This window comes from Lissotriton helveticus, chromosome 7 (assembly GCF_964261635.1).
Source record: "Lissotriton helveticus chromosome 7, aLisHel1.1, whole genome shotgun sequence".
Classification (NCBI taxonomy): Eukaryota; Metazoa; Chordata; class Amphibia; order Caudata; family Salamandridae; genus Lissotriton; species Lissotriton helveticus.
The window spans coordinates 910,518,177-910,540,990 of NC_136068.1; the positions used below are offsets into that span (position 1 = coordinate 910,518,177).

The following is a 22,814-nucleotide window of genomic DNA, read 5'->3' on the forward strand; positions in this document are numbered from 1 at the left end:
GTAAAGCTGACTCCATGGAGTGTTGAGCTCAGAATCCCGATTGAGTCACATGTAGCAAGTTGGTAACCTCTGTGAAGCTTTTCCATTGTGTGTTGACATGATTTTCCACTACTTTCAGAAAAAAAAGGAAGTAGCGAGTTTGGCCTGAGATTTTCAGGTAGTATTGGGTCTAACAATTGTTTTTTAAGGAGTGGCACGATTATAGTGTGCTTCCACCTTACTGGCCGTTGACCCATGGCGAGTGAGGTAACAATTATGTTACTCAGGTACGACAAGATTGACTCCATACACTTGACCAGAATTCTGGTTTGACAGGATACATAGGTGACCCAGATTTTACCTGAGTGCATCCTTAACTCTTCTGAGGAAGGAGGAATAAACCTCCGAAGACCCTTCTCTATGGCCAAAGCATCAACCCAGGCCTCCTGGCACCAGATGTTTCTGCTGGCCTGAGGAAAGGAATCATACATTTCGAAAAATATGGGGCATATCTACTAGGAAGTGGCAGAGCGTGGCATTAACCACCTTGGCTTAACACCACGATCCGCTTCATCCAAAACGCAGGGCTGCACTGTATTTACAAGGATACGGTGCAGCACTGTGTTTCTCCCTGTGCTGGCGCTAATTTTAGCTGCCTAGTGTCAATGCAGACACCCTTGCACCATTGTGCAAGGGTGCCTGTGTTATGGGGAAGATTGTTTATGTGCAGAAAGGTGTACCTTCCTGCACATAAAAAATCTGAAGTGCCATTTTGAAACTTCTATGTGTGCTGCCTAATGCAGCACACATGGAAGATGCAAAACATCATTTTTTTTATTGATTGTTTATGTGCAGGAAGGGTCACCTTCTTGCACATAAACAGTCAATGGTCTTTTGCTGTTTCAATGTGTGCGGCACAATGCAGCACACATAGAAACGGTAAAAACAAGGAGAAATGTAGCATTTCTACTAGTTGCGCCTGTTTAAGACCAGGTTTTCCCTGGTCTTAACCTTGGCAATGCTCCATATTTATGCTGCACTTTTAAATGTGGGGCCGCGTCAAAATCAACAGGTGTTGTGGCGGGACGCCCATCACAGAACCCATTGCCCACCTCTTTCACGATAAGTATTGTGTGAAAGGGGGCCTTATTTTTCCCAAATCGCTACAGGAATGTCACTAAAAGTGACGTTTCTGTGATGGTAGGGACTTGCAAATATGCCTATTAGTTTAAAAAGAATTGGGCGATCGTGTTGCAGCTAACAAGAGAGAAGGCTTACTAATTCCTATAAACGCTGCTCTACTGCTCTTTGCTAACGAGAGGCTCAGCAAAACGAATTACTGAGCAGAGTACTTTTCCCAACCTTGCAAGAACCCTAATTTGCAAATCTTTTGCTTGCAGTGTAAGGAGTATTTATGATTAAATGTTATCCCATCACACTTGCGGCATAATATTGCCTGTTCTTTTGGATGTTTTCGTGAACCTAGTTCAAGTAGTGCATTTAAAATTCCCTGTTTTCTTACCCAGCATTATGAATGTTGTGTGTCTATGACACTTCAGTCTTTTTTCTGATTAAGTATAGATTGATTTCTTCTCCGCTTCTCCCCGTAACTGACACGATTACATATCTGACTTTTATTTTCCTTAGGGGAACCTCATTCTGGCCCTTTAGCTTCAATATTAAAAGCCTATTGACCTGAAGTCCATCTTAAATTACATTGAAAGGTAACATTTTTACCACTCTAAATAGGAAGAAGACCCAGGAAGCTGATTGACAAAGCGTATCCAAGTGTGAGGGCCACTGGGTGATGAGCCAGGACACATTCCAACACAGTGTTTTTTGTTCACGATGCCACTTCAGACACAGATCAGCCAAATGCAAATCAGACTTGGTCCTGCTCTGAAAGGAACTGCCTAGTCCAAACTCACAGGCCGAGACTTTCAGACCAACTTCGACCTCGTTGATCCTATTGGAGGGGAGCAGATTCTGTCCTGTGGCACCGTGAGCAGAGGACCCGATTCGGATGGAATATTTCGCCCTTGAGGTGTCTTACTTATACACAAAAGAAAATGCAAAGTAGGAAAATCAGATCATGTAAAGTTTGGCTGTCAGATTATTTGGGTGACCTACCTCTGAATAAAAATGTAGTTTCTCCCTCACGCTTAAATGGCTTCTACATTATACCTATTGCAGACATTATGAATGTTAAATGTACAATAGATCTAGAACAGCATTTACATCGGCGGGTTTTCTCCATCTGAAATTTCTTGCCTAATTTTCTAAGGTTTAAAATCTGGTGCGGGGTTCTGGCTGAGAGTCCCCTGCCAAAACAAAAATTTAAGCGAGAATGCTGAGGCCACTGCCACTCAACTCAAGGGAATTCTCGGTTGGTTATGACTGCTCTCAAACAGACCAGCATTTTTTATAGTCATAATGGGATTCGGGAACACAGTTGCATGTCTTATGTTATATTCAGAAATTAAATTTCAAATACACTTTTCAGTAAAGAGATGCCTCAAAGGAGACCGATCACGATCTCATGTTGCGCCTGTGTACAGGTGCTCCACGAGTGTATGTGACCATTTTTAATTAAATCACATAGTCAGCAGCGCATACACTAATTGTTTACTGCACACGGTACAGACAACACAGCTCGGAAACACGACGACACCACCACTATTTGAACCTCATGCCGTTCCCATCGAGTTATTAAGTTAGTGCAGACTTCGTGATTTTATTGAAAAAGGGCGTCCTCTTCTACTGCTGACCATAGGACCAAAATGGGCTCATGTTATGGTTCCAGGTATAGTGAAAAAAAATATTCTCAATTGGGAAACTGCCAGCCTTAGTAAGATGGAAGTACAATTTGAGGAGTTGTCCTTTGTAAACATAGAGTGAAGTTCTTTTAACAACTTTATTCTCTTTACTTTATTAATTGTTAAATTATCAAAAAATAGAGGTCGAAATGTCCCACAAGTAATGGAGATGACCGAAAAAAACATGCATAGAAGAATCTTGTCTCGAGAAAGCATTCTCGGGAAAATATTTGAGCAATTTTTTTTTTAAAGGGAAATTTCACCTGCCAGACATAGTTTAAAAGAAGGTAACCAATTCCGCAACTTCATCAAGTTACAAACTGTTATGCTTTTCACCATTATCAGCTGGCAAGAAATGTAATTTTACATACACGTTTAATGAATCTATATGTATGTCTTTATATGTATCTAAAGCTGCTTCTGAGCACTACATTAGTTTCAAAAGTGTCCATATATACAAAGTTAAAATACAGGACATCTTGAAATAGACTTCATACATCTAATTTGCTTGTTAAAATCGTTGGAAATGCAAGATGTGTATTTCGTCTTAGACTGAAACTGCAAAGCATTGCAACCCCTCTCGTTTTTTCTGTGTTACAATAGTTATCTTCACAGTTCTTCTTTCCCTACTAAAGGAATGAGCGCCAGAATATTGGACGTCAATGATCTAACGCGCTCTCTGGGTCTGAAGCAGCTGATGTTTTTGTGAAGATGAATCAGCCCTTTATAGTTGACTGATGTCTAAGATACAAAGGGTTACCTTTAATGCTAGCTGCCCCTTTGCGACCTGAACAATGATCTCATGAAAGAAGATGTCAGGGTTTTTTTTTATTTATTAGAAAAATAAGTGTTTTCCAAAAGGAAAAGTGTTTATCGATTTTTTCACATAGAAAAAATAAACAAATTATAGCGTGTGCATCATAACGTATGCCAAACATAAATTAATCCACGTGAGTAATATGGAAATGTTTTACAAACCAGCCAGCCTGGCTGCATGGAGATGCGTGGGACAGCTCATCAACTTAAAATCAACAATGTTTTTCTAAAAAGCACCGAAACAATGCATGATTCCATGGCTTGAATTATTCGATTAAAATATACAAAAAGAGATATTCCACTTACCATGTCATGATCAGACACAGGCCCAAAACTGGTGACGAAGATGTCAGTCTTCACTTCAGTTACACGCTCTGTTGAAGCAGAAAATTGACATGGTCAGAGACTATCAGCGGGCTTCATTAGCTGTCGCCCCACAATCTTGACCCCAAAAGGAAAATATATTGCTTTTTATTATCCATGTTCAAAATGGGTCTACAGGGGATGCTTGACAATTTGCAGCTTCGGAATACAATTTCACGAAAAAACGCGGTTAAGTGTGAGAATGGACATTATGACCCACTCACTGCAGCCTTTGCCTCACTTGAATCAGGGCCCCACCTCACACCCACCAATGGTATTAATATTCTGCACTTTCTGATTCATTTGCAGAAAGCAACGAACTGATGACTTAAAGAGGCTGCAGAAAATAACCGTGTGGGCGTTGCGACCTACCAGTTAATTTGTTGGGGGACCTCATAACGTAACGTTTTCTAAATTGACAAAACAACCAAAGTTGAAGGTTTCTCAATTTCCCCACTACTACTGTTGGCCATTGAGTTGTAGGCACCACGTTATTCTCAGTGTGGCATGGTTTCAAATTGCGTTGGTGTTGATGCTAACTATTACGTCGATAGGGTGTAAAGGCACAAATAATTATGCAGTCTTTTTGGGAAGAAGGTAAAGCGTACTTAACTCAACATTACTCAGTGCCAATTCCTAATCTGGGGACCCACATTTTGAGCAGCGAAGCTATGCAGGGAAATACATATGACCAAATATTACACATTGCTAATAAACATTGCATTACTGATAAACATATCTACTACTGAAGTGTAGACCTCAAACTCATGACATTACCACAGTGAAGCTAAAATACCCTTGAAAAACACTGGTTACTGGCTCACTGATGTCATGTCACATTCACAAAACCCTTACTGGTCTCCCATCACAAGGAAGGTTTATGGAGACTGTATCTTGTTGAACAGATATACAAGTTGTTCTCTTTATATAATTGTCCTAACTACATTTAACAAAAAAAACAACGCTTTGGATCAAATTATAAGGGAAGCAATCAATATTTAGTTATAGTTCATAACTGTAACTGGTGAATTACTGTATTTTTTATAGTTCATTAGGGCGTGGGCTCCCTCCCGGAGCTGTTAGACTCTGGGGATCCCACCCCCCCCCAAGGCCACTTTTTAAATAAAGGGGAGAGGGGCACACATGTTCCCCCTCCCTAGGCCAATTTCGGCCCAGGTAACCCCATCTCCCATGGCCCGGTGTTCTTTGAGGGGGAGATGATCACACGGTCCCTGACCCCAAGCTGATTTCAACCCAAGGGACCCCATCCCCGGGGCCTGGTGTTATTTTGAAGGGGTACATGTGGCCCTCCTCCTTGGCTGACTTCTGCCCCGGGGACACCATCCCTTGGGCCTGACGTTATTTTTAGGGGGAGGAAGCGTGCATGGCTCCTCCACAAGAAGATTTTATCCACGGTGACCCCATCCCCCAGGCCTGGCATTATTTTTACAGAAAGGGGGTATGCAGCTCCCCTGACCGGCTGCTTTCAGCCATGGGTACTCCATCACTGGTGCCATGCTAAGTTAAAGGTGGGTACCCTGGTGCCCACCCAGGGCACCCACCATATTTTTGTTGGGGGCTCTTAATGCTTCTCCATATGGGCAGGAGCAATATTTTAATCTCTTTCCCTGCCTGCATCAATGTGGGTAGGCAAACAGATCAAAAGCATTTTTGGAGCTCCCGCCTGCTGGGAGTTGACTTGATGATTGCTCCCGCTTGCCCGAGGTTTTGAGGGAAAATGCTCACGCCAAGCTAGAGCAAATACAGGTTTTCCTGCTAGTGTTGCTGCAGACAGGGAAACTGCTATGTCTCAGGGGTGGGATCCTCAGGACATAGCATATTAGCCAGCTCTGGAGGTGGGCTCTCCAGGGCCTTTAGACTCAGGGAGGGGGGCCATGTCAGATGTCATCAGTGATGTCATGAGTGATGTCACTGACCATGTCATGAGTGATGTAATATGTGATGTCATCAGCAGTGCATTGCGGGCGCACGAGTTATAGTTAACTGAACTATCTATAACGGGGAATTACAATGGTTTTGTACATGTGAAATGTACAGCTAACTATAACGCCACTGAAACCTTTGGTTTTTCCAGTGAATTTCTAAGGTTTTCTAAATGCTAATTCCTAACTATAACATGCCTCAAACCTATGGTGTTTTCAGTGAATTTCAAAGGTTTTTTAAAGGCTAATTTGTAACTATGCCTACAGCGATAGGACATGTGAAGAACGAAGAAAAAACACAAAGAAAGAAAAAAAAGAAATGCAGGAAGAAGCAACAGAAGTCCTCAAAGATTAAGAAAAGAGCAGGAAGAAGGAAAACGTGCAGAAAGAACAAACAGAAGAGCAGAAAGAAGCAAAATCATCCTGTACCCTCAACTTTTTCAGATGGATACTGGTGGTAATTGAGTCTGACTAACCAGTCCTAGAGCCAGTGCTATGTTAAAAGACACTTATAATACAGTGAAAACACCTACATACACAAGGGAACACAATGCGTTTGGGTCCCCCTGTGATTAGCATGACCTCCTCAAAAAGCCCCTAGTATATAATAGGGCAGGGGGATTAAAACTACCTCTTAAAATGCGCCACAGGGCGTTTGCACACGTCAACTCAGGCCCCTCCCCTCCCTTTCCCACTGTGTAAACACGCTCTGTGGCCGTTTCAAGTATGGAGATTAAGTCCTCTTGAATCCTGAGGGTCCCCAGGGTCCAACTAGCCCAGTAGTTACCTCCAGTAAGTGCTACAGAGCTGCGTTGCAGAGAGGTGTAAAAAGGGGCATGGGCACTGAACACCTGTCTGCAACGCACCTCCCTGGCGCATACTGGAGATACCTGTTGTGCTAGTTGGCCCTCAGGGACCCTCAGTATTTAAAAGGAGTTAATTCTCCAACTTAAAACGCCCCCACAGGGCGCATTTGCACAGTGGTGAAGGAAGGGGGCATGGCTTGAGGTGACATGTGTTCAAACACACCCTGTGGTGCGGTTTAAGTTTAGGAATTAATTCATCAACTATCCTGAGGGTCCCTGGAGGCCAACTAGCCCACCAGGTACCTCCAGTTGGCGCCAGAGAGCTGCATTGCAGAGAGGTGTCAGAGGCCACGCTCTTTTTTACAACACTCTGCAACACAGCTCCTTGGCTATAGCAAACTACAGTGTCCCGTGGGTGGGCACCCCTGGACACTGCAGGAGCCGGCTCTAAGGGGTGGCAGTCCCCATGGCCACGACAAGGCTTCATGAGAGGGTCCGTGTGGCCCCCCTCCACTATTTCCAAAGCCCCAGGGGGTGGTGGTCCCTAGGGCATGTGGGGGGGGCTTGAGCCCCCCACACAGGGTATTTAAAAAAATAAAAATAAAACCCCAGGGGGGTGGCGGTCCCCGGGGCTGTGGGGAGGCAGTGTGCCTTCCTGCAATCAAAAGTAAGTTGAGCCACGGGGGGTGGCGGTCCCTGGGGCTTGGGAGGGCCGTGTGCCCCCTGCAACTATTAATGCTTTGCCCCAGGGGTGGTGGTCCCCGGGGCAGTGTGGGGGGGATTGAGCTCACCACACTTTGTTTTTGATCATGCCCCCGGGATTTGGCCCCCCGGGGGCTAATTACCAACGAAGCGCGGCTCCATGAGGGGGGCTGCATAGCCCCCCTCTACCATTTCCAAAACCCCGGGGGTTGATGGTCCCCGGAGCTGAGGGGTCCATCACAGACCGCCCGTTTAAATATTTTGAGCCCCAGGGAGGTGGCGGTCCCCAGGGCATGAGGGGGGCTTGAGCACCCCACAAAGGGTGTTTAAAAAAAAGCCCCAGGGGGTGGAGGTCCCCGGGGCAGCGGGGGGGGGCAGTGTGCCTTCCTGCAATCAAAAATAAGTCAAGCCCCGGGGGGTGGTGGTCCCCGGGGCTTGGGGGGCCTTGGAGGCCTCCCATCATTACATTAACAAGCCCGGGGGGGTGGCGGTCCCCAGGGCTGCGGTGGGACCTTGTGCCCCCGCTACTATTAATGCTTTTCCCCGGGGGTGGGGATCCCTGGGGCAGTGTGGGGGGAATTGAGCCCCCCACATCTTGTTTTCGATCATGCCCCTGGGATTTGCCCCCCCGAGGGCTAATTACCAATGTAGAGCGGGAGTCCACGCTTCGTGTTTTTTTTTTATCAGCAGGATTTGCGCACCCTGCGCGGATCTTGCCATTTAAAAAAAAAAAAGGAAGTCAGAGTGTTTCTACCCTTCCCCCTTTTTGCGTTTTGCAAGGTTTTTTTCTGCTTTCTTGTGCCTGGGTTCTACTGAGGCACACCACAAAAAAGTATCCCCACCACTTCCTTCCCAAATTATAGTGACACATTATCTGCACCGGAGCAGATGCCACGGAGTAATGTTTATTATAGAAGTATTTTCCTATTTCCACAATAGACATTACAGCATGTAATCTTCAAGTGTCGTCCATTTGTAAATCGGGGCAATTTAATTATCTGTGTACTATCTGCATAGTTGCTGTACTCCATGGTCATAACACCAATTAGCATGGAATGGCAGTTACTTTTGTAAGTTTGCAGAGAACACATATTTCAAGCACATTACAAATTCTCAGTTTCAACTCCTATAAGACTGAGTTGATATCGATACACCTCATCATTGCAATTGTATGTATATGGTGCAATAATTGAGAAAGAGCCTGATTTTAATCATAACAAACCTTTAGTTAAAGGTGAAAATTTGGATGTTTACAATATTTCATATTCCAATGCTTCCAGAATGCTAATCTTTTTTACATGAAAAAGCTTATTACCTGTACTGCATGAAAAAAAAGAAATATCATTTCTCTTTTTTAATCTTACAGGAGGTGCTGTCTGTTTGAATTCTGCATTTTAATGGTTCCGACAATTACCTCCAAGGTCTTCAGCAACAAAGCCAACAAATCATTGGGATTTACTTATTTTTTTAAGAGAACAATCAATCCAAAGTTATGTAATAATGCATATTGATTGAGAAAATTGACTTTTCACGGCTTTGCGTAAACAAAGACTTTATGTTATTGGCCTTCGGAGGAGAGAGATTGTAATAATAAAGTAAATTTATGGTACTTTGTAGAGGACCGAGGAGGTAGATATGTTGGTGGAACTTGTGAAATCGTCTGAATCTCATTTGCTGCTTAAACTAAATATTGATTTATGTTAGGTAAGCAGCTTTACTTAGATGTTCTACATAATTCATTGTATTCATCAATGGGGACTTTTTTCACAGTGCAATAGGCCACAGAGCACCTGTAGCTACGTTCAAAGGCATGAGTGAATATAGCAAATAACTGATGAGCAGTGGTCTGTTCATGGAACCACTTCCTGGAAAGGGGCATATGTGATATTTAAAGGTAGCAACCAAACATATATTATCTTTATAACGGCATCATTTATGTTTAAGTGCTATTTTTTTTAACTTAACAAACACAAATAATAAGTTTTGCTGGCTAACAGATTCCTCCAGACATTACCTTTAAGCTGTAGCAGTCAGTGGTGGGAGTAGCTGCCGGGCAGTGATGTGGGGAGGGGCAGGGTAGGGGGTAGTAATCTATGGATTATGGAGTATTACAGGTAAGTAAACATATTAATATATAAAACGAATGTCATTGTGTGTACTGCATCGCATCTGGAAATGCAGTGCGTGCAACGAAATTCGTTGTATTTATTTATATGTTTACTTACCTGTAATCCTCTGTAATCCATAGATTACTAGCCCCCACCCTGCCCCTCCCCCTCCCCACGTCTCAGCACGGCAGCTACTCCCACCACCGACCGCTACTGCCTTTAAACCCACTTTGACATTTTCTCAGAAACCCAGGTGTGGGGTATAGGGATTCTTTTGCAAGATGATGTTTTTCAGAACCATTTCTGTTCTTCCAATTCTTCTAGAATGGAACATGCTCAAGCAATGAAATCTTAAAATAAATGAATTGTAATTACCAACTTGCTAACTGATTTTCACTATTACTGCAGTCCAGGGATCTGTATGTAGATCAAAACGCCACTCCCTTGGCTTACGGGAGCTGAAATTCTGTTGCTGCTGAGTAGTTAGGAGCCGAACACCCAGTGCATCGTCTCACCTCCATCTAGAGGAGGAACAGTGTTAGAAATGGGATTTCTGGTTGGCTAGGGAATGCGCCAAAGCCAGGCAGAAACCACCATTCTAGTCAGGGCAAGGGAGTTACACGCTGAAGATAACCCCTGCTCACCCCATTGGTAGCTTGGCAAGAGCAGTCAGGCTTATCCCAGAGGCAATGTGTAAAATATTTGGCAACACACACACACAGCAGCAACACACTAAGCACACCACAAAAGAAACTCCCCACAAGGTTATATAAAATTGCCTTTGTATTATCCAAAACACATTAGAATCCTTATCACACATATACACTGTACCAACTGGCACTAGGTCATAATTAACAGGGGATTATATACATTACTGGGCCAATCGGGCCACTGTCAGAACCATCACAAAGCACAAGTAGTAATAATATCACAACCAGTAACTACTGGCAAAATACTGTACTCCGCATTAGCAACATAAACACATTATGTCTGCATCACTTTATGCATAAAACGCATAATCTTATTCACATTACGCAACCTCTGTAGGCATAAACACATTATGCAATAGGCATCACAAGCATAAACCCATTGTGCATAAATCGCAGTCAGGAGGGCACTGCCTAGGTGCATACATCTCCTTATTTTAGGGCCGTGCGCCCTCCTGGTACACACAGGTACCAATCCTTACCCCCAGGTCAACTGGCCTTCCACTGGGGCTCAAATGCCCTCTGTCCAGAGTGTCAGGGCATTAATGTAGGGCCTCTTAAGCTGCCCTCTGGCTGCCAATGAAGCAAAAACACTGCACAATATGCTGGGGGCATGGGGTGCAACTCACCCCTTCCTCATAGTGAAGCAAACAAAAATGCTCCCATGTTGTAGCTGCCCGCACTCTACGCAGTGCAGCTGTGAGAATGGACCTTGGTACCACTGTGCCTCCTGAGTCCCCACTGGGACTCTACAACAAATTTGCCCAACATTGCAGCTGCTCAGCAACGGGTGGGTCTGCTGGAGAAACCACGGCACTGGCCCTAACTGTGCCCAATTCGAGCACCAGCAATGCCCTCAATGATGTAGCTGCCCTCTGTCCCTTGGGGCAACTGAAGAAAATAGCCTTGGCACCACCGTGCCTCTGGAGCGCCAATGCTGCTCCGCTTAGCCCCCACTCACCGGGGCATTGGATGCTGAGGCAGGAAGGTACCAACAATGTGCCTTGGCGGGTTCTGGCTTCCGGGGACTCCCCTCACTTCTCTGGTCCTTCCTGGGCTGGAGACAAGGCACCGTCCTCCTCTTGGCGACCTGTGGGGCTCCCACTAGCACAAGAGGGCCCGCTCTCCTGCAGACACGGCCGGCCAAATTGCCGCGTCACTCCACCTCTCCTCTAACTGGCCGGCCGTCAGCTTCTGAATCTTGAATCCGCCCACAGTCAGGCAGCCTGTCTGTCTTCCGGGTCACCGCTCGTGGTGTGGCGGCCCCTTTTCCATGCAGACCAGAAAGCGGGGTGGGCTACAGCTAGAAAGGCATCAATGTGGGGGGATTCCTGCTAAATTGACATAAAAACCGCAGGGTAGGCTCCCGCTTTCAGTAGCATAAATGCTGTGTGGGCTCCCGCTTCCCGCACAATGCGGGTAGGCTCCGGCTTTGAAATACCCACAAATGTGGGGGAATTCCCACATCGGGATTCCCTTTGAAGTTGTCCCAGCTCCGCGCTGCAGAAGCACCAGCACTCGCTCCCATCTTGGAGCACAAGAAACAACTGTGCAGCGCTCACAAGATGCTTTGGGTCCCTAAGTTCAACGGCACAAAGCTGGACTCAGGCAGGTCAGCTCACAGGGTCCTCCAGCAGGGAGGCAGCCCCTCATGGCCATTCCTTCTGTAGCCCAGCAGCCACATGTCACAAGGAAGCACAAGCACAATGACAAGGGGTCACAGCCCCAATATTTATAGTACATTTTCTTTGTCTGCCCTGGCAAAGGGCTTGTGATCCAGCCTCAACTGTTTCTGGGGGATGTGGAGCACTTTGTTTACAGGACTCCCACCCTCCTTTGTCAGGTTGGGGCTCTGTCATCAGACACACCACAGGGAGGCGGAGCCAGCTTTCACCTTGGCAAGCACAGACCTATTCCTCCCACTACTCCAAATGCAGATCTCCCATTCAGCCTAGCGCTGACTCACCCAGCACTCCATGGAGCCACACACACCTCACAGCCCCTGTCACTCCAAAGCCAGACATGCAATCTACATCAGGCAGGCAGACACATAGCACACAGAAATCCCAACTTCTAAAAATGGCCTTTCTAAAATAGTGATAATAAATCTGTGCACACCATAGCGCAGCATTTATTATTCCTATTCCAAACATACCAAACTTGACCATGTTGCTCCTCTCACATCAGGAATAACCACTGAAACACTTATCAGGGAATCTCCAATGCATTCCAATGGGAGAGCAGCTTCACAGCAGTGAGAAACCAAAATGGCTGTTTGTCACTACCAGGACAAGTCACACACTTAGAGTACATGTCCTAACTTCTACCTACAATGCACCCTGCTCATACGGCTAGCTAGGGCCCACCTTAGGGGTGAATGAAATGCACTAAAAAAGGGGGTCACAGACATGGCACACACTTTAGGTGCCCCATTACAGCACCAGTTACACTGCGTGCACAGGCCCTGCAATAGCAGAGGCCTGAGACAGGTTTGAAAGGCCACTTTGGTGGGTGGCGCAATCTGCGCTGCAAGCCCACCAGTAGCATTTAATTTACTGGCCTGGGTATCTGGCTTTACAAGGGACTTATAAATAAAATTAAATATGCCAAACAGGTGTAGACCAATCTTTACCATGTTTACCACAGAGAGCACTTACACTTTAGACTGGACAGCTGTGCTAAAGTGCCCAGAGTCCTAGAACGACCAACACCATGTCAGAAAAAAGGCTAGGAGGAAGGCAAAAAGGTCAGGGATGACCCTTCAAAAGGGCCAAGTCCAACAAACAGCATATGATGTTCCATAGTTTGCAATATTCTGACAGCTAAAGCTTACAGTGAAGGGGATAGCTGAAAGGAAACTTGAATGTGGCTCGTGGCTTGCAGATGAAGGGGAAAGTAGGATATTTTTGGCAGTAAAAAAACTGTTGTGGGGCCTGATGTACGAAAAGTGCCTTCACCTTGCAAATCTTGCACTGTACAAAGAAGAAGGTGAGACCGTAATGCATTGCAAATGATTGTATCATTGATTTGTTATGTCAGCATTACTATTCCTAGAACATTGAATGGAAAAGAAGGTATTGTTCTTTGTTAGGTATCAACAATGGAGGAGTACCCCCTAGGAGAAGAAACAGAAAAAAGAGTCTTTTCTGTGTCTAGAGCGTGAAGCTCAGGTTAGCACAGTGTGCCCCAACCCCTAACAGGACAAGACATGTCCTTAAAGAAGACCCCTCACTCACCAACCTAGTTGGTGACATGCTTCATCATCGGGGTCCCACCCCATAGGCCGAATGCCCATAGGGTGTGCTGCGACACATGATTACAGTGGAGCGGGTTCTTTTGTTTATATGTGCAAAGTGTTAAAATAATCAGTGTTTTAAAAGAGGGCCAAATCTACTCACAACAAGACTTTATTCTTGAGTGTTTGGACCCTCGTAAAAGCCAGTGTGGCACCTGTGCCTCATTAGGAAGGCTTCGGTGTCTACAGAAGTGTACTAAATATTAAAAATAGCGTAGTGTGCTATGTGATAAATGAAAATTAGGTCTACATGTTTCAACCATTAACAAATTATAGGTTTTCGTCAGGACTGTGGTGATTGGACGGGGTGGTCCGCACACGCTAAGGTGCGTCCAGCCCTCGTTCAATTAAAGACCATAAATCGTGGTCTAGTGTAAAAAGGTGTTTTCCCTGGACCAGGAGAAAAACCTGCAAGAAAAAATGTAAAAGGGTTGGGATTACATACCGGGGAAGACACAAGACAAGGGTGCACACTTTACATTTATGGTGCTTAGAGGAATCACCTAGATAGGTGACAGAGACACACCTATATTGATCAGGTCGCACCCGTGGTCAGTTGTCAATCACACAGTGAGGTGCTCGGTCGTAAAACTACCAGAGCGGGTGTCTGTGTTGTGTAAATCAACAACTCGTGGATATGGCGGTCTATAGGCAGTGGTAGACTGAAATGTTCGAGCGGTAGACTACCGGAGCATTACGTTCATGGCCTAAATCAACAATCTTTGAAATCGGCGGTATGGCAGACAACCGGGTGAGGAGGAGTGACTACCAACTATATTGCGGCGTTGTGGCTTAACGAAGTGATCGCCGGCTACACAATCGTGCCGCTATGTAAGCGGGTTAAATGATAAACATTAATTCATGCAGAGCACGGTATTGGGCTCAGCTTACATTGGAAGCGGTAACTGTCGCTTCATGGGCATGAGGGTATCCAAGACGGCAAGTTTCCGTCACCTTGAAAAAGAAAAAATATATGGGCAGAGTTGTAGTTAGTGCACCGTCACATTGCTCGATATATTGAAACGGTCTGCGGCATGGTTCGCCGAGTCTTTCAAAGGATCACAGCACTTACTTGCGGCTTCTGCTCGTCAGGAAATGAAACCTACTTGGTCATTTCTCAATGCCCCGTGGAGTGTTCTGTTCGGTCTGCGGCGCCGGGAAGTAAACTACGAGTTGCTTCCGTGTTGGGCGGGGCGTACAGCAGGGACCTTTCGTGGGCCAATCAGAACATTTCAAATGGGCGGTGTCAGCTGCAGGTCGAGTGACGCTGCAGCTGACGAAGGATGTTATGAATCCATAGCAACAGTGCTAGTAGGGCGCTGCTGCGTGGAGAGAGAGAGAGAGGGACGAATGTTTAAGAACTCAAAGGAATAAGGGACATGTGCAATATCCGTGCTAATCACAAAATCACAAGGACAGAGTAATTATTGTTTAAGGTTCAGGATCATGGTGAAATTCATGGCTAATTAGGCTGAGTCATTCAATGACATCACGGTGTACTTAGAAAAAGTACTTTTATCCCAGGACAGAATAATAATAGTTTATGGTTCAGGATCATGGTGAAATTCATAGCTAATTTGGCAGAATCATTCAGTGACATCATGGTGTACTTAGAAAAAGTAATTTTATCCCATCACAGTGTTCCATGGGATGTTATCATTGAGGCCAGTTGTATGAGTGGAAAGTCTATAGCCCCACCTCTGTTCTTTTTCAAAGAGGCGTTGGTTCATATTGGGTCCATGTTGGACCTGTTCAATGACGGTCCACTGTAATTCATCCGCGCTATGCCCTTTCAGCAAATAATGTTCAGTGAGCTTGCTGCTAGCCTTTTTGCACCTAATGGTGCTCCTGTGTTCACCAATGCGGATTTTAATCTTTCTGCTAGTCATACCTACGTAATGTAGGTTACAGGGACATGTCAGTCTGTACACGACGTTCTCGCTATTGCAGTTCGTCTGTCCTCTGATCGTCCAGGTTTTTGTAGGTTCCAGCTGTAAAGTCTTAGTGTTATAAGTGAACGGGCAAACACTACAATTCCCACATTTGTAGTGGCCTGTTACTCTGGGTAGACCCCAGGCGCTCAAGACAGTTTCGTTCGCCACCTGTTTTTGCTTCGGTCTGGTGTTCACTACTGCATCTTTGATGCTGCGTGCCCTTTTATATGAGAACAAGGGTTTGTCCCATCTCAGATTGCCGGTGTTCAGTATGCTCCAGTGTTTTCCTATAATTTTGTTTACTTCGTTGGAAATGGTATTGTACGTTGTGTCACAGGTTAGGGGAATCTCCTCCACTGATTTTGACTGATTCTCCAAAAGAGCGCCTCTGTTTTGATTTCGAGCGCGTTTCTGGCTTTTATATAGAATCTTATCCGGGTATCCCCGGGTCTTCAGTTTGTGAGTTAGATCTTGGGCTTGTTGTTTGTAGTCGTCAAGCTCGCTACAGTTTCTGCGGACCCGTAGGTATTGTCCACACGGCAAGTTTTCACGCAGTGGTCTCGGATGAAAGCTTTCAAAACGGAGTAGGTTATTTTTGGCAGTCGGTTTGTAGTGAGTAACCATTGTCAGCTTCCCGTTTGCTTTTGTTATGGTGAGATCTAGGAAGACCAGCGAATTGTGGTCCATCACGTAAGTGAACTTTAGATTCTCATCCAGTGTATTGATCCAGTCGAAGAATGCTGACAGGGTATCTTCAGTGCCTTTCCAGATTGTGAGCACGTCGTCTATATATCTTCTCCAAAGTAAGATATTGGGACTGTACGGGTTCGTGTTGCTGAGGATATATTTCTCCTCGAAGTCGTGTACATATAGGCCCGCTACACTTGGAGCAAATGTACTGCCCATAGATGCCCGCCCAGTCTGGAGAAAGATCATGTCTTCAAATTGGAAATAATTCCTTTTGAGGGCCAGACGGGCACACTCCAGAATGAATTCTCTTGGTGTTCTTGATGTCCATTCTTCCTTCTCAAGGGCCCTTCTTAAGACCTCAAAAGTGGCGTCTTGGGGAATGTTGGTATATAGGCTCTCAATATCGAAACTCACCAGTATGATGTCATCATCTATGGTGAGTTGATCCAAGAGTTGTAGCACACTTTTAGTGTCCTGTAGGTAGGTGCTCGTTTTCTGTACCATAGTTTTGAAGAACACGTCGCAAAAGCTGGACAGGGGTTCCGAAAATGCACAAAAACAAAATACCACCACCTGGCAGGCCCATTGTCTCTGGGCTTGGTTCCCTACTGGAACCCCTGTCCAGCTTTTGCGACGTGTTCTTCAAAACTATGGTACAGAAAACGAGCACAGGACACTAAAAGTGTGCTACAACTCTTGGATCAACTCACCATAGATGATGACATCATACTGGTGAGTTTCGATATTGAGAGCCTATATACCAACATTCCCCAAGACGCCACTTTAGAGGTCTTAAGAAGGGCCCTTGAGAAGGAAGAATGGACATCAAGAACACCAAGAGAATTCATTCTGGAGTGTGCCCGTCTGGCCCTCAAAAGGAATTATTTCCAATTTGAAGACATGATTTTCTCCAGACTGGGGGGACATCTATGGGCAGTACATTTGCTCCAAGTGTAGCGGGCCTATATGTACACGACTTCGAGGAGAAATATATCCTCAGCAACACGAACCCGTACAGTCCCAATATCTTACTTTGGAGAAGATATATAGACGACGTGCTCACAATCTGGAAAGGCACTGAAGATACCCTGTCAGCATTCTTCGACTGGATCAATACACTGGATGAGAATCTAAAGTTCACTTACGTGATGGACCACAATTCGCTGGTCTTCCTAGATCTCACCATAACAAAAGCAAACGGGAAGTGAACAACGGTTACTCACTACAAACCGACTGCCAAAAATAACCTACTCCGTTTTGAAAGCTTTCATCCGAGACAACTGCGTGAAAACTTGCCGTATGGACAATACCTACGGGTCCGCAGAAACTGTAGCGAGCTTGATGACTACAAACAACAAGCCCAAGATCTAACTCACAAACTGAAGACCCGGGGATACCCGGATAAGATTCTATATAAAAGCCAGAAACGCGCTCGAAATCAAAACAGAGGCGCTCTTTTGGAGAATCAGTCAAAGTCAGTGGAGGAGATTCCCCTAACCTGTGACACAACGTACAATACCATTTCCAACGAAGTAAACAAAATTATAGGAAAACACTGGAGCATACTGAACACCGGCAATCTGAGATGGGACAAACCCTTGTTCTCATATAAAAGGGCACGCAGCATCAAAGATGCAGTAGTGAACACCAGACCGAAGCAAAAACAGGTGGCGAACGAAACTGTCTTGAGCGCCTGGGGTCTACCCAGAGTAACAGGCCACTACAAATGTGGGAATTGTAGTGTTTGCCCGTTCACTTATAACACTAAGACTTTACAGCTGGAACCTACAAAAACCTGGACAATCAGAGGACAGACGAACTGCAATAGCGAGAACGTCGTGTACAGACTGACATGTCCCTGTAACCTACATTACGTAGGTATGACTAGCAGAAAGATTAAAATCCGCATTGGTGAACACAGGAGCACCATTAGGTGCAAAAAGGCTAACAGCAAGCTCACTGAACATTATTTGCTGAAAGGGCATAGCGCGGATGAATTACAGTGGACCGTCATTGAACAGGTCCAACATGGACCCAATATGAACCAACGCCGCTTTGAAAAAGAACAGAGGTGGGTCTATAGACTTTCCACTCATACAACTGGCCTCAATGATAACATCCCATGGAACACTGTGATGGGATAAAATTACTTTTTCTAAGTACACCATGATGTCACGGAATGATTCTGCCAAATTAGCTATGAATTTCACCATGATCCTGAACCATAAACTATTATTATTCTGTCCTGGGATAAAAGTACTTTTTCTAAGTACACCGTGATGTCATTGAATGACTCAGCCTAATTAGCCATGAATTTCACCATGATCCTGAACCTTAAACAATAATTACTCTGTCCTTGTGATTTTGTGATTAGCACGGATATTGCACATGTCCCTTATTCCTTTGAGTTCTTAAACATTCGTCCCTCTCTCTCTCACAGCAGCGCCCTACTAGCACTGTTGCTATGGATTCATAACATCCTTCGTCAGCTGCAGCGTCACTCGACCTGCAGCTGACACCGCCCATTTGAAATGTTCTGATTGGCCCACGAAAGGTCCCTGTTGTACGCCCCGCCCAACACGGAAGCAACTCGTAGTTTACTTCCCGGCGCCGCAGACCGAACAGAACACTCCACGGGGCATTGAGAAATGACCAAGTAGGTTTCATTTCCTGACGAGCAGAAGCCGCAAGTAAGTGCTGTGATCCTTTGATAGACTCGGCGAACCATGCCGCAGACCGTTTCAATATATCGAGCAATGTGACGGTGCACTAACTACAACTCTGCCCATATATTTTTTCTTTTTCAAGGTGACGGAAACTTGCCGTCTTGGATACCCTCATGCCCATGAAGCAACAGTTACCGCTTCCAATGTAAGCTGAGCCCAATACCGTGCTCTGCATGAATTAATGTTTATCATTTAACCCGCTTACATAGCGGCACGATTGTGTAGCCGGCGATCACTTCGTTAAGCCACAACGCCGCAATATAGTTGGTAGTCACTCCTCCTCACCCGGTTGTCTGCCATACCGCCGATTTCAAAGATTGTTGATTTAGGCCATGAACGTAATGCTCCGGTAGTCTACCGCTCAAACATTTAAGTCTACCACTGCCTATAGACCGCCATATCCACGAGTTGTTGATTTACACAACACAGACACCCGCTCTGGTAGTTTTACGACCGAGCACCTCACTGTGTGATTGACAACTGACCACGGGTGCGACCTGATCAATATAGGTGTGTCTCTGTCACCTATCTAGGTGATTCCTCTAAGCACCATAAATATTAAGTGTGCCCCCTTGTCTTGTGTCTTCCCCGGTATGTAATCCCAACCCTTTTACATTTTTTCTTGCAGGTTTTTCTCCTGATCCAGGGAAAACACCTTTTTACACTAGACCACGATTTATGGTCTTTAATTGAGCGAGGGCAGGACGCACCTTAGCGTGTGCGGACCACCCCGTCCAATCACCACGGTCCTGACAAAAACCTATAATTTGTTAATGGTTGAAACATGTAGACCTAATTTCCATTCATCACATAGCACACTACGCTATTTTTAATATTTAGTACACTTCTGTAGACAATGAAGCCTTCCTAATGAGGCACAGGTGCCACACTGGCTTTTACGAGGGTCCACACACTCAAGAATAAAGTCTTGTTGTGAGTAGATTTGGCCCTCTTTTAAAACACTGATTATTTTAACACTTTGCACATATAAACAAAATAACCCGCTCCACTGTAATCAGGTGTCGCAGCACACCCTATGGGCATTCGGCCTATGGGGTGGGACCCCGATGATGAAGCATGTCACCAACTAGGTTGGTGAGTGAGGGGTCTTCTTCAAGGACATGTCTTGTCCTGTTAGGGGTTGGGGCACACTGTGCTAACCTGAGCTTCACGCTCTAGACACAGAAAAGACTCTTTTTTCTGTTTCTTCTCCTAGGGGGTACTCCTCCATTGTTGATACCATTAAATCCGGGGACTAGGAGTTCCCACCACACATAACTCTTGTAATCTCCCTTACTCTCTCCCTTGTTATACACATTGTTCTTTGTTATTCTCAAGGATATATAAGAATGATATTTCAGCCTTAACATTTACAAAGCAAGGAGGATATAGCCACTTGTGTCATCCAAAATCATTCAAACTGTTGAAGTTGTTAATCAGGCAAGCGGCAAAGTGCGTTTGTTCATGACGTTCACATTAATTTTCAGTGCTGGATGTTTGTCCCTCGCTGGAAAATCTATGCGAATAGCACCATGTACAGCACAACAGGGCGCTGCGTCTTTCCAGCCACTCAAATAGATTTTCTTCTCAAGCAGCAGCTTTCTCAACGCTTGCGCTCGCCAACAGGACCTTGGAGAGCAAGGAAAAAACTATGCGAGCAGAGTTTTTCGGGACTCTGCTTGCTCCGTGGAGCCGGAGTGAGGAAAACTCCACAAACGGTGTGGAGTTCACCACCCAGACCTACTTCAGGGACAGATTGACCAGTGTAAATGAGATCCCTGGGGATCAAAGGGAGGAGTACCCGGCTGCATGAACAAATTCATTCCTGCACGGGCTTCTCTTTTGAAAAGGGCCATGTTCTTTGGCACTGTAATACTCAAAAAGCGTCCCCATATAAGGTCTTGGGAATATAGAAAAACTGGTTACGAGTAGGTGTCCCTGTGAAACATTCTGTTAGTAATAGGTAGCATGTAACCACTACTAGTCGACTAGCCGCCTCCTTCTACCCCTAAAAGTGTTAACTTTTCAAATATCATTTAAATGATACCATATTCTTATAAAGAAAAATTTAATCCATCACAAATTCTAAAAAGACTCATACTGTTAATCCTTAATTACAAGATGAGATGCTGTAGGTAAAATGTATATGCACACACATGGCAACAGGGGCAGAACGTGTGCCCCAGAATATCAAAACCACAATATTGAGGACAGAAATTGAAAAAAAATATCAATAGGTAACTAAGTCTAGATTTTCTATATCTAACTCCACATAAATGTAATTTAGGAAATTTTGTATCCTCAAAATATTCAGATGAGGAGTTGGGAATAGTAAATCTGTACTTCCCAGCATGGACTTACCTTTCAATATTTTATCCCTCGATATTCAGTGGATTTGTCACATGAATACTCAGAATGTTTTGAATTTTGCATCTTCCCCTTGGAGAAAACTGCCAACACCTTTGTCTGGTAAAGAAAAACAAAGTCTGGACCAGCTTATTACGAAATGCAGGTTTAGCCTGCTTTCATGCCTTTGATGGAAAGCTCTTTAAAACCGAAGATATGGCAAAGATTCGGCACTGGGTAGTTTGTAGACATAGCACAGTGATGTGGAAACTATGGGGAATTGAGTACAAATTTGGTTAAAAAACGTATCATTTTGAGTTTTCTAAGACAACAATTGATGGGCAGAATGCAGAACAATGTCATACATTCACCCCAGTACAGAGATCTGGGCCTAAATCCATTGTTTTTTTGCTCACCATGCCATTCCAGTTTGAACCTAGCCATATGCAAATCAGTCTTGACCCTGTGCCCAATGGAAACAGTCCAGCCCGAACTGCAGGCGAGGTCCTCCCTGGACTATAAACAAGCATCCTAGGACCAGACCCAGGGTTTCACCCCTCATCAGCCAGGATAGCTTGACTCCAGTGGCATGGAGAGCACGGGACCCACGTCTGGGCATACCCGTCGCACTCAGGGTGACAAATGCAAAGACAATAATTAATGGACAGAGTTTGTAGAGCACTTATTCATTGCCGCGAAATACTTAGACACATAATTAGAAAAGTGCCCTAGGTGATAATTGTTACATACAAGTTATCAGCAGTTTGAAGATATTTGTACAAATACGTACCCACATCATATATGTATTAAAAGTTTGCATTGCATGGCCTGGAATGAGCTGCCAGAGGAGGAAAAAAATCCACCCTGCGTCTATGTTTAAACAATGTCGAATGAAAGACATTACATCCTTGCGGCAGAGAATGCTGCTTTCTCCTGACACGACGTGCAACAGTTACCAATTAAAGAAGCCGCATACGCGAATCCACAGGTACTGCACATGTTCTGAACTCCTTCTCCAGAAGCACAGAAGAATTTGAAGGTGTTCGAGATTTTTGTTTTATTACAGTAAAATATAAATATGCCTTCACTGTAAACCCGTTGAACCTAATTTCCATTTGAACAGGTGTTCCTTTCATATCTCTGTTAGGAAGAATTGTTTTATTTATAAACGAATTATTAGCTAATCTCACATTTCTATCATTTGTTTCGAATTTCTGTTCAAATTAATTAATCTTTTTTATTTGTCTTGGTTGTTTTACTATAACGCTTGAGAATCTGCAGGGTTTAGGCCTTGACCACAGTGAAAATAACAAACAGTGACAGAATAGCAAATTAGACAATCTCTGTCTACCATAGACTAAATTAATGAGAACAAGACTATAGTTAAACCTTTACTCTCACATTTCTACTAGGTTAATAATGTCTTCACACTAAGGAAACATAATTAATGAAGGGTTAATGGGAGTGTGTGATTTGTAGGCAATGGCTGGCATTTTCTTTTCTACTGCATAAATTATGTCATCATTACAATGGCTTTGGGGTATTTTGAGCCTTACATGAATATGTGCCAACCAATCAGTGTT

At 44.6% G+C, this 22,814-nt stretch overlaps 1 protein-coding gene across 1 annotated transcript in view; it reads right to left on the reverse strand.

The window, feature by feature from the left end:
• The window catches only part of GABRA1 (gamma-aminobutyric acid type A receptor subunit alpha1), a 516,827-nt gene that overhangs the window by 284,585 nt on the left and 209,428 nt on the right, over positions 1-22,814 (reverse strand). Inside the window, exon 3 of the mRNA XM_078650719.1 lies at positions 3,918-3,985. Coding sequence (XP_078506845.1) covers positions 3,918-3,985 — 68 coding nt within the window. The remainder of the gene's footprint in view (positions 1-3,917; positions 3,986-22,814) is intronic.